At 52.3% G+C, this 11574-nt stretch overlaps 6 protein-coding genes across 6 annotated transcripts; 4 read left to right on the forward strand and 2 right to left on the reverse strand.

Annotated features, from left to right (window-relative positions):
• Positions 1-211: 211 nt before the first annotated feature.
• Positions 212-931, forward strand: BO86DRAFT_397828 (uncharacterized protein; the record flags this gene model as incomplete). The annotated part of the gene is made up of 1 exon (XM_025673513.1): positions 212-931. The coding sequence occupies one exon, from the start codon at positions 212-214 to the stop codon at positions 929-931; it is 720 nt and encodes a 239-aa protein (XP_025529728.1).
• Positions 932-2370: 1439 nt separating this feature from the next.
• Positions 2371-3859, reverse strand: BO86DRAFT_358381 (MYG1 family protein). Its single transcript, XM_025669741.1, has 2 exons — positions 3682-3859; positions 2371-3608 (listed from the first exon to the last, which is right to left on the reverse strand). Exons 1-2 carry the CDS (start codon positions 3768-3770, stop codon positions 2591-2593), a joined length of 1107 nt encoding a protein of 368 aa, XP_025529729.1. The 5' UTR covers positions 3771-3859; the 3' UTR covers positions 2371-2590.
• Positions 3860-4631: 772 nt separating this feature from the next.
• On the forward strand, positions 4632-6466 carry BO86DRAFT_35414 (ICE2 family protein). The gene is made up of 2 exons (XM_025669563.1): positions 4632-5495; positions 5562-6466. The coding sequence occupies exons 1-2, from the start codon at positions 4974-4976 to the stop codon at positions 6363-6365; spliced, it is 1326 nt and encodes a 441-aa protein (XP_025529730.1). The 5' UTR covers positions 4632-4973; the 3' UTR covers positions 6366-6466.
• A 1274-nt stretch (positions 6467-7740) lies between these two features.
• BO86DRAFT_35420 (uncharacterized protein) lies at positions 7741-8226 on the forward strand. Its single transcript, XM_025669568.1, has one exon. The coding sequence runs from the start codon at positions 7849-7851 to the stop codon at positions 8119-8121; it is 273 nt and encodes a 90-aa protein (XP_025529731.1). The 5' UTR covers positions 7741-7848; the 3' UTR covers positions 8122-8226.
• On the reverse strand, positions 8106-9186 carry BO86DRAFT_35424 (endosulfine family protein). Its single transcript, XM_025669573.1, has 3 exons — positions 8971-9186; positions 8807-8890; positions 8106-8731 (listed from the first exon to the last, which is right to left on the reverse strand). Exons 1-3 carry the CDS (start codon positions 9004-9006, stop codon positions 8333-8335), a joined length of 519 nt encoding a protein of 172 aa, XP_025529732.1. The 5' UTR covers positions 9007-9186; the 3' UTR covers positions 8106-8332.
• A 1030-nt stretch (positions 9187-10216) lies between these two features.
• On the forward strand, positions 10217-11550 carry BO86DRAFT_387672 (SAM-dependent methyltransferase). Its single transcript, XM_025671650.1, has 5 exons — positions 10217-10784; positions 10885-10902; positions 10954-11064; positions 11120-11238; positions 11295-11550. Exons 1-5 carry the CDS (start codon positions 10451-10453, stop codon positions 11349-11351), a joined length of 639 nt encoding a protein of 212 aa, XP_025529733.1. The 5' UTR covers positions 10217-10450; the 3' UTR covers positions 11352-11550.
• The last annotated feature ends 24 nt before the right edge of the window (positions 11551-11574 follow it).

Here is an 11574-nt window from a genome sequence, read left to right on the forward strand (position 1 = left end):
TGTCCCTTAAAGAATAGACGGAGAAATGCGTCATCTAGACAAAGATGCTCCGTGGGAAACCGGTCAAACAGTGAGTCATCGATGTTCACAGCTCAGAATAAATACTTTCAACCTGACCGTGATAGTGAGAAACAGCCCCGCCACGTCGGCTTGAGGGAACTCAACTCGTCTCGTAGCGTAAATTCGCCGTCTCCATTGCTTGGAGCCAACCATGCCGTTGCAGGGAAGATATCGCAACCTCAATGTACAGCCCGAAGAGGCAAAGCCTTACGAGGCATTCCATCTCGACCGGCTGGCCGTGGACATGCAGCGGTTGTTCTCGCAATTGATGCATGAGCGGGCGAGAGACCCGAAACACCGGATCTTCGAGTTCGAAGATCATGATATCCCCAAGTTCCTGTATTTCTGCTCGGAGGTCGTGGACGTCGTGCACGACATGGAAGATGACTGGCTCATTGATGAGATCCGGGACATGCTCGAGCATATCTGCTTCACGTGGGCCTATATGCGCAATTCCCTCAACCGAGCGAGGCGAGAGGGGCTCCGGAAACTGAACGATTCGCGCCGGCGGTACTGCGTCTACGACCGGGGCCGAGCCAAAGTCATTGCCAAAGAGCTGGCGCAGGTGACCAGCCGCAGCGCGCAAGCCGCCATCAAAGCCTTGATACGCGCCGCCTTGAAGCCCGAAGACGTCGCACGGCTGGACGTAGAAAAGCCACCCATCCCGCGGCGTACTGAGGAGACCGAGTGCTCGATCTGTGGCGGAAGGCTTGGGAAGAGACCCGTCTGGTGCAAGTCGCAGTGTGGACATAGTTTCTGTTTCCACTGCATTGATTCGTGGCATGAGGAACTGTATGAAAGAGACCTCATGCCCAACTGCCCTTACTGCAGACAGCCGTGGCCTTATTCTCTATCCTCTTACCACATGTAATGGTAAGCTATGTAGAGCGATAGCGACAAGCAGCCTGCTTGTTCTTAAGCTTCAGTCACTGTCGATGTCAATCTGACATTATTGACACTCCCCTACATGGAGTGAGCAATATACGAACAGAAAAGTGGTCCCAGATCCCCCATATTCGTATGGGGGAAGAGCTCCACACCAATCAACAATGTACATGCAGCTGTACATGCAGCTGCATCAACTAAATCGTTTAAAAGTCAAGAGACCTAAAAATTAAGCACTGAATCAAATACAAGTTCCAGTTACAGCAAACTGTACCGTACCTCAAAGCGCCAGAACCATCCTATAAAACCTTGGAGCCAAATCTCGCTCACACTTAGGATTCCCGCCTATTCTAGGGCCCACCCCTTACATCGACCGTTATGATCAAACCCTCTTGTTCTCATTATCTGCGATGAGACTGCTAGAATGCACCGCATTGAGCAAGACCACCATGGCCAGCATCGGCAGCACATCAAACACACTACGGAGACACGCTCTATACTGGAGCAGAAACTCTTTGGTGCCCATCGACTGGGGGGTCATTGAGTGGTGATTAATAAGAATGATATAATGTAGACGATGGTAACGATTATGCAGTGAAGCACATAAGTTGATGAGTAAGCGGACATTGGAACTCAGAGTTGTGAGGGCATAGTCCAGAAGGGAAGCAAGCCTCAATGTCCATTGAGACAGAACTACAGTGAGACCAAACAGAGAGAGGAGGGGGATACTGCTGCTATTACTACTACTGCCACTAGTAACTCCGTGCCTCGGGTAACGAGCGGTTCGCGAACCTTATGGAGTGGCCGGTTCAAGCGGTTCGCCCCTAAGCTAGCGGTCAAATGCATTAGAATGTTTTGTTATGCTATCCTGCTTAACTGTTCCCTCACGCATTGCAGTTGAGTGCAGAACTTTCTCGAAAATGTGTGGCTGGAGCTACATTCTTACATCAAATAACTCAGACTCATCGTGAACATAGTCCCAGGTTCGATAACGAGGAGAACAAAGATTTGCGCGCGGTCCCCGTATCAAAGCAGGTAGGAATCCGCTTCACGCTGAACCAACACCCTGGTTTAGTCTCAAGTGGCTGCGCACTTGAGGTACACGGTTATCACACTTACTCACACGGATATCACACTTGCTCGGCCTACAAGATTATCTTGCCACAGCCTTCAGGGCATTATATCCCGAGTTGGGTGTTTCGAGGGGTCCGATTGACTCTTGAGGAAACCCAGACCGGAGGCACAGTGGTTGAGAAACGCTACTGACACCGGCAGTAATTCCAGTACCACCGGTACCTTGCTCAACCTATATAGACGAAGTAGTATGTAAGATACATACCGAATACTAATATTTACGTCGAACAGCTGTTAAGCCTCCTTTTGCATTATTACTGCTGGAGTCACTAGCGAATCTCATTCTGGTTGCCGGGCCCAACAGTGCGGGTCATTCTGAAGATCAAGACGGCTGACTACATGTCGCTTGAGAGGCGAGAGAGGACCAAGAGACCTATCAGGGTGAACTGGGCACCCCTGCACTGGGCGAATGATAGGAAGAGTGATAAAATGAATTTTCAACTTTTAAATGCCTCATTATACCCAAACCAGATGTTCGTTAGATAAGCAAGTGATGCAAGACATCGATCTATTACTCCAGACCCCGGATGGCCATGGCCAGAGCACCCTCCTTGGTCTTGTGGCCACCGATGAAACCACTGGCGTGGACGAAGACGGCCCCCTCGGGGATGCGCGGCTGGCCGGCCTTATCCGCCTCGACGGCCATGACGGCATCGAGGTCGGAGTCGCGGACACCGCGCCACGCCTCGGGCAAAGGCTTGCGCGAGACGAAGCTCCCTTCGCTCTCGGACACGCACTGCACGCGCCACTTGGAGCCCTCGGTGGCACCCTCCGGGTACAGCACGTAGTAGGTCTGCTCGCTGCCGGAGCTACCCTCCTCCTGCTCGAAGTTGTACAGGTGCTCCTTCCAGGGCACGCCGCCCTGGGGGAGGACGATGATGCGGCCGGAGGGGTGGACGTCGCGGCGCGAGCGGTACGCGGCGCCGACGGTGGTGCGGGCGGGGAGCCACGAGGAGGCGGCGTGGTGCAGCTTGCGGGTGAAGACGTTGCCGATGAAGGTGCTGGCGCGGCCGAACAGGCTGTCCTCGTCCTGGGGCTCGCCGGGCGGGCTGGTGGGGTCCGGGTTATTCATGTCGCCGACCACCGAAGCCAGCGTGACCCCGCCGTCCCGGAAGCGCTTCTTCAGGCCGGCGGCGGTGATGCCCTCCGGGTCGTACACCGAGACCCCGTTGTCGTTCGCGTCGATCGCCTCGATGAAGTCGTTGTACAGCTTCTCGTACAGGAGAGTCACGTCCGCGTGATCCTCGGGGAGCGAGGTGTGTTGGGCGATGATGGCCCGGCCGAAGTGCATGTAGACCAGACCGGCGGAGGAGAGCTTGGTCTCGTGCGCCGGGAAGGTGGTTGCGAAGGTGCGCTGGTGGTGATCATAGCGGTTGGTGGAGGGGTCGTACTCGCCGCCCACATCGACAACGGTGTGGCATGTTGCAAGTTGGGCGGGATCACGAGTGCGGACGAGGGGAGAGGCGCTGTAGGTGGGAAGGAGACGGAGAAGGTAGACAGCAAGAGCTTCGTCGGCGTGGAAGTGGCCGCTGGACAGGAGAAGGAATTAACGGGGGCTATTGCAGAAGGTGGGATGTGGGATTGAGGCAGGCGAGAACTTACTTGTGGGTTCCAATCAAGGGGGAAGAAGTCTTGATCTTCTTCGTGATGGTTTCTTCGGCCATTTTGAATAAGGAACGAAACCGAAGCATACACTATAAGGACGAATCGAAGTTGGAGATATGAAGAAGTAGGAGGTAAGGTAGTTTATGTCGATTGTCGATAGAGCCTGAGCTTCTGGAAGGTCTTCGTATCGAGTTAGTTAGTATCAGGGAATTCCTATTGGCCGGAAGAAGCAGGGCGTTGGTCTCCATAAAGGGGAAAGCGTCGAAGTGGCAGCTCCATCACGCTAACCGGATTAGGAGAGTACTTAGGGTTACCTTAAGTATTGAGCAGAATCCTAGCATGTGATTGCAGCCTGAGGCTTGCACCTTCTGTAATATGGTTTGTCGATGCTCTCCTTATCTAACAGGCATAATTACGTCGATTTCACATCCTCCCCTCCTCCCCTCTCTCCACTGGAACCTTAATGTCGGGACTGTTGACGTCCAGTTGCATTTTGGCGCAATCACAGGATCCCCTGGCGAACACTCGATCGCCTTCTACATGGATACTGAATGATAATCTTCTGGAGATGAGATCATATACAGCCGATCTTTTCACCAACTGACCGCTACTTGCATCCGCTTGGACGCCACCGCCTGCCAGTTGAAGCTGGGCCGGATACGCTAAACCGCCAAATTGCGAGCAATTCTTGCGTTTGCTGGTTGCTGTTGCTGGGCTGGCTGTCACTTTCCCCCTCCATCCCTTTTTCTCATCCTGTATTCTTCTCCTCGTCTTTATCTCATCCTGCCCGATTCATTGCATTGCAGCCGTTAAGCTTTGGTGCTTCAGTACGTAAGTGGATTGTTTGACCAGGAAGTTCATTCGTCCATCAGCACGTGCCACGTGAATTCGATCCATCCATCATTCCGTCCCGCTTGGGAAGATAAGATCGTTTCTCAAAAGACTACTGCACTGAAATCGAAAGGAGGGAAAAAAAAAAATTTGAAAAACAAAAATTCAATCCAGAAGACAGTGACGAGATTCATCCCACTCGCACTTCCAGTGAGGTTCAAGAAAGTCAGTCAGACAGACCAGCAAAACAAAGGACGGCACGCAATCAAACCAGCCTTCATGTATTCTTACTAAAGACTCCCCTCCCTCCTCTCCGTCCGTGTTGTCTACCAAATCTCCTGCCTTAAGACCATCTGTCGAAAAGAGCGCGTCTACACCCCTCTTTCCCCTCTTCCTCTTCGCTACCCTCTTTCTGCCTTTTCTTTTTCTCGTCTCCCCTCTTCTTGTCGTCTTGTCCGATGTGGCTCTTCCGCGCCATCTCGTCGGGACTCTTCCTGACCGTCACGGTCGCATCCATCCCTCTCGCGTTTGATGTGGGTGGAAAGACATGTGGTCTGGCCTATTCGCTTTCCCTCGCGACCTTTTACTTTCTGTTCTCCCTCCTGCGACTTTCCACCCCCGATCGGTCCTGGATCCGCTCCTCCCTGGTCGTCATCATCAGCTCTACGCAGTGGCTCATAATCCCGATCTTGCTTATCTGGTCGCTCAACCGCTTCTCTATCGATAATGACAACGCGGCGTCATGGGTGGAACGGACCTTCACCGGCAAGAGAGCCCACGACTCCTCCATTCAGGAGTGGGTGTTTGGACCGGACGGTTTGGTGGAATCGGTGACGATTGGCAACTGGGATAAACTCTTGAGATGGTCAACACCGGTATTCCAGCTGGTGGAGGGTTTCTGCAGTTTACTAGTCATCCAAGCCGCAGGGCAAATCACTCGGTGGCTTGTAAACCGCGGCGGGCGCAGTGATAGTTGGATGGTACGTACATGTCACCCTGAAGTGCTTGATGCATGCAACGATAAAATGCTAACCATGGTCCGCTAGATTGGTCTCCTGGTTCTGTCCGCCTCAATCATATCCAGCTCCGTGTATTTTCTATGGCGTGTTATGCAGTTCCCGGAAATCTCCAATGTGGATGCGGCTCTAATTGGTGTCTCCATAACATGCGCGGTGATCTTGTGCGCCTGGGGCATCGGTAGCGGCCGGGGAAATCCAGTGGAGAGTTCCTTGCTGTTTGCCTACATTGTGCTCTGCCTTTACCAGATCTTCACAGACTATAAACCCTCTCATCCCCTTGAACAACCGCCCTCTCCTGCTCAAGCCGGGGATTTCCCGCCGCTACCACCGATCATTATGGAGTCGTACACCACTCTGATGCATGCATTGTCCACCCTCCCTTCAATCATCCACGCCTTGTTCAATGTTATCACAGCAGTCTTTGGCGCCGTGACTCCCTCCGTGTTAGTCTCGCTCACCTACCGGATCCTGGTTCTGTACGCGTCCACTCGAATCATTCCCGCAGTCCGCGAGTCTGGCGCGCGCGCCTTGTCGCAAGAAGCCTCGTTGGACGATTCCGATGCCGCCGGTCAATTCCTCGGTTTCCTCAGCTACTTCTCCCCGTCGATCCTCATCGCCGTGTACACCAGCCTTCTGATGCAGCACTTCGCTCTGACATCTCAAGCAATGGGCGGTAGTGGTGAATGGTGGAGCAGCCAAGGCGGCGGTGGCGGCAACATCTGGCGCTGGATCAACCTTGCCTGCACGATGGGCTTGTACGCTGTTGAGCTCTACCTCGGCGAGAACGATGATCTCGACACCGGCTTGGCTGGTCACTGGAAGACCGACTGAACGGTACACGATTAATCGCAACCCCACGTCAAACTTATCAGCCATGCGGAGACTCGTGGTAGATACTCGCAGCGTCCTTGATTCGTCCCTACGCCAGGCTGCCACCGATGTTCCTTTACGCATATTATCCAGCTAGGGTCTCTACTGCATGCTGGCTGCTTAGGTAGTAACGCCATCTAACGCTCTCTCGCTTGTTAGCCGCATGATAGCCGGACTGGAGGGATACCGAGGACCATCTAGCAGAAGCAGCTACAATGCGTGCCCGCGACTTCACATGCCTATCAGTCGTCCTTGCACCTTGCTTTTCCTATGGACATGCAAGGCATTACATTATTCCTTAGCCACCCCCCAAATGGTGCTCATCACGGCTGGACGGACACTGTCCCCGGGGACTTCGCAATCCACATAACATTTCTAGCATGATCTAAGACCCATTACTTGGTCTCCATACCAAGGGGCGGTCCAGTTCATGTACACCGCGCGGTTCGGACGACGCCAACCCCACCCGACAGAGTCCCTGGGTCGAACCCGCTCCGGACCGCTTCCTCTGTTTCTCTCTGTCCCTCCGATACGCCTCGCTCCATCCTTATCTTTGACCTATCCGCATCTCTTATGATCCCATCTCCGATTATTGCTATTATACCCATTCTTCCCAGTCTAGCGACTTTCTGCAACGCTACTTCCTGTGGTTCTTTTCTTTTTGATCCAAAGCTCTGCAACTTACCCTTCCTTGCCTTTCTTAGCTTGTGATTCTTGAAAACTGTTTGCACTAGATGGAGAATCTTATACCCCCACTTGCTGTTCACGGTGACAGGTTTTTCTTTTTCTCTTTTCTTCCTTTTTTGATCTTTTTTTTTTATTTTTCTTTTCTTCGCCTCTGTAGCGACATCTTTCCATTCTTCCTCCTTTCCTGCTCCTGCGGAGCTCGAGTACCATATTTAGCGGTTTTCTAAGCTCCGATTCGCAAACCAGACTTGAAATCTATGAGAAAGAAGACTCTTTACCCACGCCTTTTCAATCTAGAATACAAGTAGCATTTACGGAGTACCTCCCAGAACGGCGCTTCCGGGATTTGGAGTGGTTAGTGAAGAAGTAAGTACACAGCCAACAAGTACAATTTAGGATGGCGAGACGCGCCAGAATCTGGAAAGCGGCTATGACGACAAACGAACCAACGGTGAGTAAAGAGGTGGTCAATGGCCCACAACTCGCCATATCCACAGGGGTTCAATTTAGGTGTTACCGGGCCTGGATCTAAACACACCTTCAGGGAGGAGAATAGAGGCATCAAACCACGGAAAGCATACAGGCATCAGATACGACGTATTCCCGTTTCTTGAGCGCAAGCTAGAGGCATAAAACGGTTCGTGCTTATGAGGTAGAACGGAGACACGAGGCAGACAGTGCGTACCCGGGACGATCTTCCAATATAGACAAAGAACTGGAAGAGAGAAGAAAGAAGACTGATTTGCGTCATTTCGTAATGATTGAGACACTCCGCTTGGCGCTAGCATGCTGGATACTCATACTGTGGACGCACAGAGCGGCTGGAGCAGGCTATGATCGGCAGATGGAGAGGATCCCATCGGGAACTGGTCAGCTCGTCTTTGCCACAGATGGGTGGGCGAGTGCTGTAGCATGCAGGCAACTTCCGCCTGGTTGCTCAACCTTCCACTTTGTTTCAGTCTGTGTCAGGCAGAATCCATCCGAAAGACAAAAGATAAGGGGAAAGAAAAAAAAAAAAAAAGGCCAATGATCAATGATAAGGATAAAGATAAGGTCGTGAATACATCGGAATGTCAAGAAACAACGTGACGTGGGAATCCATGGCGCCAGAACACTCTTTTAAATACCACCGACCACCGGGACGGAACCAACAAAAGATATACGAAGGAAGAGAGGTAACCAAGTAAAAGGATGACATGAAAGTAATGAGATCATGAGAAGAGACGGCGGGGGGAGATCATTTATTGACGGATGGGAACACCACCTCGAGCCGGAGGTGGGCTCACGCTGCCGGCATCGGTAGGATCCTGAGATGCGACTGCATCGAGGTTGTTTCCGTCGGCCTCATCGACGCTGGTGCCCCGTTGCAGGAAGCTGGCCTCCTTGACGGGGCTGCGGCTCTGGAATCCAATGGAGCCGGGATGGCCGCTGATGCTACCGGGGACCTGCTGGCCGCCCTGGGCGCTGATGCTGCCCCCATTGCCGGCAGCGCCGGGGTTGTTGGCGCCGGGGGAGGTCGCAGTCAGGTGAGGGATGTTCTCGGGAACGGGGTGTTGGGAGCCGATGTTGGTGACGCCGACGTCTGAGGCCTTGCCGGCTTTGCTGAGGGCGTAATCGCCGGAGTCGAAGTATTTCCGCTCCTGCAGGGCGCAAGATACGAGGGTTAGCCATGAAGAGTGGTTGAATCGGGTTGGAGGGTGTTTGGACGAGCATACCTTCAGCTTGTTCTGCAGGAGATCCTTCTTGTTGGGCATCTTGCCGTAGAGACGCAGCAAGCGTTGCTCATCGGGGCTCAGCGACTTGAGGAGAGATGGTTGTTAGTTCCAGCCTGATGGGGAATGGGTCGGTAGCCCAAGATAGATCTGACTGGAGAGCATACGCTGGTATCGATCTTATTCTGCTGATGGGGATTCATTGTGAATGCTTGTGTTTTCGACGTAATCGATTGTGAATCGGATGAAACAGGAAAAGTAGGAAGAAAGGTAAGTTGAGAGGGAGAAAAGGAAAAGAAGAAGAAGGAGCAGGCGAGGGTGGGGGTGGGGGGGATTAAGTTGGATTGATTTGAGGTGAGTTGAGGCGGACAACGGAGATGGAGGAGTGAGTGAGTGAGTGAGTGATTGAGTGGTGCGGGTATTTAGTAGTTATTGGGAGTGTCGTCAGGAAACCCCACCACCTCCAGCGGGGAGCAAACTGTAAGTAGTATGCAGTACGTAGGGAATAAGGTATAGATCACAACTTCCTCTGCACAGGCTGCAGAAGATGAGAGGTAAGAAAGTTAGACCGGAAAAGGCAACGGATGAAGAGAGCCTGGAATCAAAAGAAATAAGAGGAAATCATGGATAGGAACAGAAGAGTTGTTTGAAGGATAAGCGTTTGCAGGTGAGGGGAAGAAGTACTGTCGATGTATACAGTAGAACAACTTAATAAGTCGCCTGGTACTGTACCAGTCGGTATGGACGGGTAATGGTATGGTCATCTGTTGGCGGAGAGCGTACGACATCGGGCGGTGACCGCCCTGTAATCAACCCCCGTGTTCCACCACTTCCTACCCACTAATCCTATCTGAGCAGGCAAGAGTCTGCATTCAGCCTAGCGGCATGGAGCTGCAGACTGTCTCCACTTCAAACGGTGACCAAACAATACAGTATCGGTTTCACTCGATCTGACCAACGCCTCATTATCGGGGAAGATCAGGCAGTCGTCGTTCGATAAGTTACTGCATGCTGAGGACCAGGGGGTGGAATAGGAATAGGATGCTTGAAATAAGATCTAGTGTGTCTCAGACAATGATCCAAAAGGTACTAATGATATAGCTTAGATGGTGCTTTCAAAGGCAGGGACAGTACTCCGTATAGTCGACTCATCTTGCTGCCCCGTTAGGCACAAAGGGCGCAAAAAGAGAATAGTAAATTTGAACCTAACCAACTGGTAGAATGAATAGTCCTCCAATGTTCATTTGATGACATATCTATTGCAGTGTCTCCGGGTTGCTCAGTTTCAACCGACGGTTGAATGGGGGAGGAAACCTCAGTCAGGCAGGCAGGCAGTGTATGCAATCGGCCGTATCAATCTGTATCCAACTCTATGATGAATTCTGCTTTTTTTTTTCCTCCTGCCCCTCCACCATCTGATATTGCTCACAATCCAGCCTTTTCGCACCGTTGACCACCTCTAGATCGATTGGCAATAGCTACAAGCTTCCCATCCCTTAGTTCTAGGCTAATTTTTGGTTTTAAGAACCGGTGAATCCGAGCCTGCACGGTGTCACAAGAGGTTCCTGAACCCCACACTTACTATAACCGACATCACGTTCATTGTCCGCGGGCCAGACCGACTTGGACGTTTCCCATTGCACCAAAATGAGTGATCAAACCTCCTCTTCGGGTCCTGTGACCATCGTGGTCGAGCATCTGGACCCCGAGTTGGGCGCTTGGTCCGCTCTGGAGTATGGCTGCATTGCCCGTGAAGCGCATGCCTCGGGGAGTAGATTTCTGCTCAGCTCCGTGCCCACCTCCCTGCAGATGCCGGAGGATCTGGCGGCCACCCCAGGCCTCAACGTCGAGCACCGCAGTGTGGAGGAGATTTTTGCGGACCGCAAGTCTCGGGTCTGCCTGTTGGACCCTTCCGCCACGGTTGAGTTGAGCCCCGCTGATGCAGAGACGTTCGATGTCTTTCTCTTCGGTGGAATCCTGGGTGAGGCGCCTTCTTTGCAGTCTGTCGGGTCTCCTCCGGAGATCGGCTCAATTCGTTGTTCTGCTGGCTGACTCAAAGGATTTTCTTCTTCGGTCACTAGGCGATGACCCACCTCGCGGTATGTCTAGTCGATGAAGAACAGATTCGTCATGATACTGACCTGAAGCAGACCGCACCTCGGAGTTGAGAAAGAAGGGCTATGCTGGCCGTAGACTGGGACCTGTGCAAATGACCACGGATACAGCTGTGCGCGTCACTCGCCTAGTTGTGCACGATAAGAGTTAGTCCTCGACTGCGATCTTGCATGTTTCAGATGAAGACTGACATTTCCGCAGTTCCGTTGGAGGACATCAAATACGTTGACCACCCCGAGATCCTGATCAACGAGCACGAACGGACTGAGATGCCCTTCCGCTATGTTGTGGACAAGGATGGTCAGCCCATCATGCCTCCGGTAAGCTTGCCTTTTTCTCGTCGTGTCTTGACTGCGCCGCTGCTAACATCTCTCAGGGCATGGTGGACTTGATCAAGAAAGACGCCGACCAGGGTATTGATGATCTCATCTGAATTAAGTGAAAGATCGGCCTAAGATTATAGCTCTCCATGAATGCACAGGGACAAAAAAATTCACCCAGCTTGGAATTGGAAGTAAACCGATCGAGCGATGCTGGGATGGATCTGCATTGGGACCTGGAGTAGACTGTACCAAGTGTCATCGAGATGGATGAATCGGGCGAATGCAACTCAGATTGTCAATGATAGTCAGCATCCACGAGGGACAATACAATAC

This window comes from Aspergillus japonicus (assembly GCF_003184785.1).
Source record: "Aspergillus japonicus CBS 114.51 unplaced genomic scaffold BO86scaffold_12, whole genome shotgun sequence".
NCBI classification, from domain to species: Eukaryota; Fungi; Ascomycota; class Eurotiomycetes; order Eurotiales; family Aspergillaceae; genus Aspergillus; species Aspergillus japonicus.